Source organism: Monopterus albus, unplaced genomic scaffold (genome assembly GCF_001952655.1).
Source record: "Monopterus albus unplaced genomic scaffold, M_albus_1.0 scaffold1518.1, whole genome shotgun sequence".
Lineage (NCBI taxonomy): Eukaryota > Metazoa > Chordata > Actinopteri > Synbranchiformes > Synbranchidae > Monopterus > Monopterus albus.
In genome coordinates, this window is record NW_018129394.1 from 1 (window position 1) to 3,291 (window position 3,291).

At 44.1% G+C, this 3,291-nt stretch overlaps 1 protein-coding gene across 1 annotated transcript; it reads left to right on the forward strand.

Moving 5' to 3' along the window:
- Positions 1-217: 217 nt before the first annotated feature.
- On the forward strand, positions 218-1,907 carry LOC109953832 (butyrophilin subfamily 2 member A1-like; the record flags this gene model as incomplete). Its single annotated transcript, XM_020589285.1, has 3 exons — positions 218-505; positions 585-704; positions 1,037-1,907. Coding segments are annotated over 3 exons (947 nt in total), but the record flags the coding sequence as incomplete, so codon positions are not given.
- Between the last annotated feature and the right edge of the window lie 1,384 nt (positions 1,908-3,291).

Sequence of the window (3,291 nt, forward strand, 5' to 3'; positions counted from 1 at the left end):
AGCATAGGTTTCCAGCGAAGGCAGAAACTCTGCAGGAGTAAAACCCTATAATATATATGTTAACTACCAGTCCTGCCTTTTTAACTCTGCACTACACTTTACTGCTGTTTGCTCAACACGTAGAGGCAGGGCAATAACTTCTGGCTGATTTCAGGTGAATCTGTGTTTGACAAATCTCGCCGGCCACAGCCACATTTTTCCTGTCTGTCATCAACAGCCTCAGTGTCCCCACCTGTTCTGAGGATTTCCAGACTCAGCGGTGAAGACAGCGGCGTCCTACTGCGGTGTGAATCCAGAGGCTGGTACCCGGAGCCTGAGCTGCTGTGGCTGGACGCTGAGGGAAACCTCCTCCCTGCTGGACCTACAGAGACAGTCCCAGGTCCTGATGGCCTCTATACTGTCAGCGGCAGAGCCACTGTGGAGCAGAGACACGGCAGCAGCTTCACCTGTAGAGTCCAACAGAGCAACACCAACCAGAGCAGAGAGACTCACATACAGGTTGCAGGTAGACAAACTGGTACTTTGTATGTTCACGGTTTGGTTTCATGCTCACGGGTCTAATTGTTCATCTTGTGTCATTTCAGATGATTTATTCACAGTGACTCCGTCTCCTGTCGGTCGTGTCCTCATCGTCTTGGCTGTTTGCATCACGTGTGTCCTCACGTTCATCTTGGCTGCGTTTATAACAGGACGCCAGAAAACCAGTAGGTCACAGACTCAGTTCTCTGTGTGTTTTTCTTAATGTTGTCATTAGTTTCACCAAAACACACTGACACAAAGTAAATCACATTAGTAGTGACACAAATACTTTAAATTTTAATTTTTAACATGTTGATGTTTCATCATCTTCTGAAGGACAAACTGCATTGTGGGTCATTTTTTGTTTATCAGTTTGCCAGATGTTTAATTTGGTTTTTATCTAAAATGAAATGTTTCTTAACCCAGAACCTTGTTATAAAGAAACTACAGTCGTTCTTTAATCACCTAAAGAATATTAGATAAACACATAAGTTTTGTTGGTTGTGTATTTCTGTAGAGAACAAACTGCACCATGCTGATGAAACTGGACAGAAAGAACATGAGACAAACACCCCCGACATCCAGACAGAACGTCAGGCTCCTATGGGGTCAGAGGGAGAGACGTCACAGCTCCTGGTCTACAGGGAGACAGAGAGTCATGTGACGTGGGAAAAGGAAAAACTGGATGAAGAACTAAAGAGAAATGATGAAGAACTGGGTGATGTGCTGCAGATTATTAAGATGTTAAATGAGCAGAAGGATGATGTGAAGAACCACAGAGAGAAAGTCTGTGAGACGCTACAGGAGATGATAGAGAAGATAAAGAAGGACAAAAAGGAGAGTGAAAATACCAAAAAGCAGAGAAGAAGAGCAGCACGTGATGAAATATTACAGAAGTCAGACAAACTAATGAAGACCACAGATGAGATGATTCTTAAAATGACAGAGATGAAGGTGAGGTTAGAGAAAGACACAGAGCAAGTTAATAAACAACTGAAGAAAAGAGACGAGAATCAGAGGAAACTTCTATCAGAGCAGTCGGAGAGAGAGGGGTGAAATCTGTGGTTCACTGACTGATAAATGGACATTTAGGCTGTGAAGTCTCATTTGACTTTGTGACTTGTTTGCTGTTGTCACTTCATTCTCTTCAGTTTCACTCTTAAAGGAGAATTAACATCCATCAAATGGAAACTTCTGTTTGTCTTTGTCCTGCTGCAGTGAAGCTGATTTACTCTGCAGGGTTTTATACCTTTATTCTATATTATTACTCTGCTCGTAGCAGCGTCTGTCAATATACTGTGATGTTATAACATGTACTGCATCACTCAGTAATGGTTCTTATGAATCTTTTCTAAACTGACAATAAATACAGAAGGTGTGATTTAAACAAGCCAGGAGAATAAACCGAATGTTCTCCACTAAGCCATCCAAGGTGTACTCTCAGTGGCAGGGGAATAACATGAGAGCAGACCCACCAAGGCTGGAGACTGAACAGTTCTGGAAGAGCATATGGGAGAAGGAGGCATCACACAACAACAATGCCCAGTGGCTGGTGAACCTAAGAGCAGACCACAGCAACCTTCCTGCACAAGACCCAGTAACCATCACAATGGCAGACATTCAATCTCAAGCAGCATGAAGAGCTGGACAGCACCAGGCCCTGACATGATCCACACCTACTGGTTAAAGAAGCTAACTTCACTCCAGTCTGGCAAGACAACACAACATGACTGTACTCGTGACAACCTACTTATACCAAAATAAAAATCAACATTGTCATGCTCATTCTCTGTTGACTTTCTTTAGAGATCTAGTCTGTCTGGCTTCCTAGTTACCCGTGCAGACCTCCTCAGTTCAGGTTTGGATACTGGCGTGCCTTTTTTGCAGTCTGAGAGAGATGTGGTGATGTGTGTTCCTTTGATATCACTGTCTAGTGCCTCACTTGCTTGTGGAGTCTTGAATAGGCTGCGGCGGTTTCGCCTGAGAACATGTCCAGCCTCAGTCCTCACTGTAAATGATCGTGGTGCCACTTCCTGTAGTACAGTTCCCTTTGTGTTCCAACCATCAGGATCTTCAATCCGCACTGAATCATTTCTTGCCAGTACTGGTAGCGATTTAGCTGAGGTGTCATAGAAGGTCTTTTGTCTAATCTTCAGCTGCTGTTGTCGTTTTGCCAGCTTTGCATGTGTCTTCCTCTTGACGTTGTAGTTTGGGTAGCTTGGTAATGTGGTACGTAGCTTCCTATTCATTAGCAGTTCGGCAGGCGACAATCCGCACTGAAGAGGAGATGCTCGGTAGCTGAGAAGAGCTAAATAGGGATCTGAGGTACTGTCTGTCGCTTTTTTCAAGAGCTGCTTCAGGATGTGTACTCCCTTTTTTGCTTGTACATTTGACTGTGGGTAGTGTGGACTTGATGTGACATGCTGAAAGTCATACTGCTCTGCAAGCCTTTGCCATTCCACACTGTTAAAACAAGGACCATTGTCACTCACTACAGTGTGTGGGATGCCATGTCTAGCAAATATAGATTTTACATGAGTTATGACGCATGCTGCTGATGCGTTTGTCAGCAACGCCATCTCCGGGTAATTGGAGTAGTAATCGATTACCACTAGATAGTCTTTACCTTTGAAATGAAACAGGTCCATTCCCACTTTGTGCCAGGGTGATGTGGGAAGCTCCATTACCACCATTGGCTCTTTGCTTTGTCTGCTTCTGTGCTTCTGGCATGTCTCACATTTGCTGATTAGTGTCTCAATGTCTTTGTTGAGC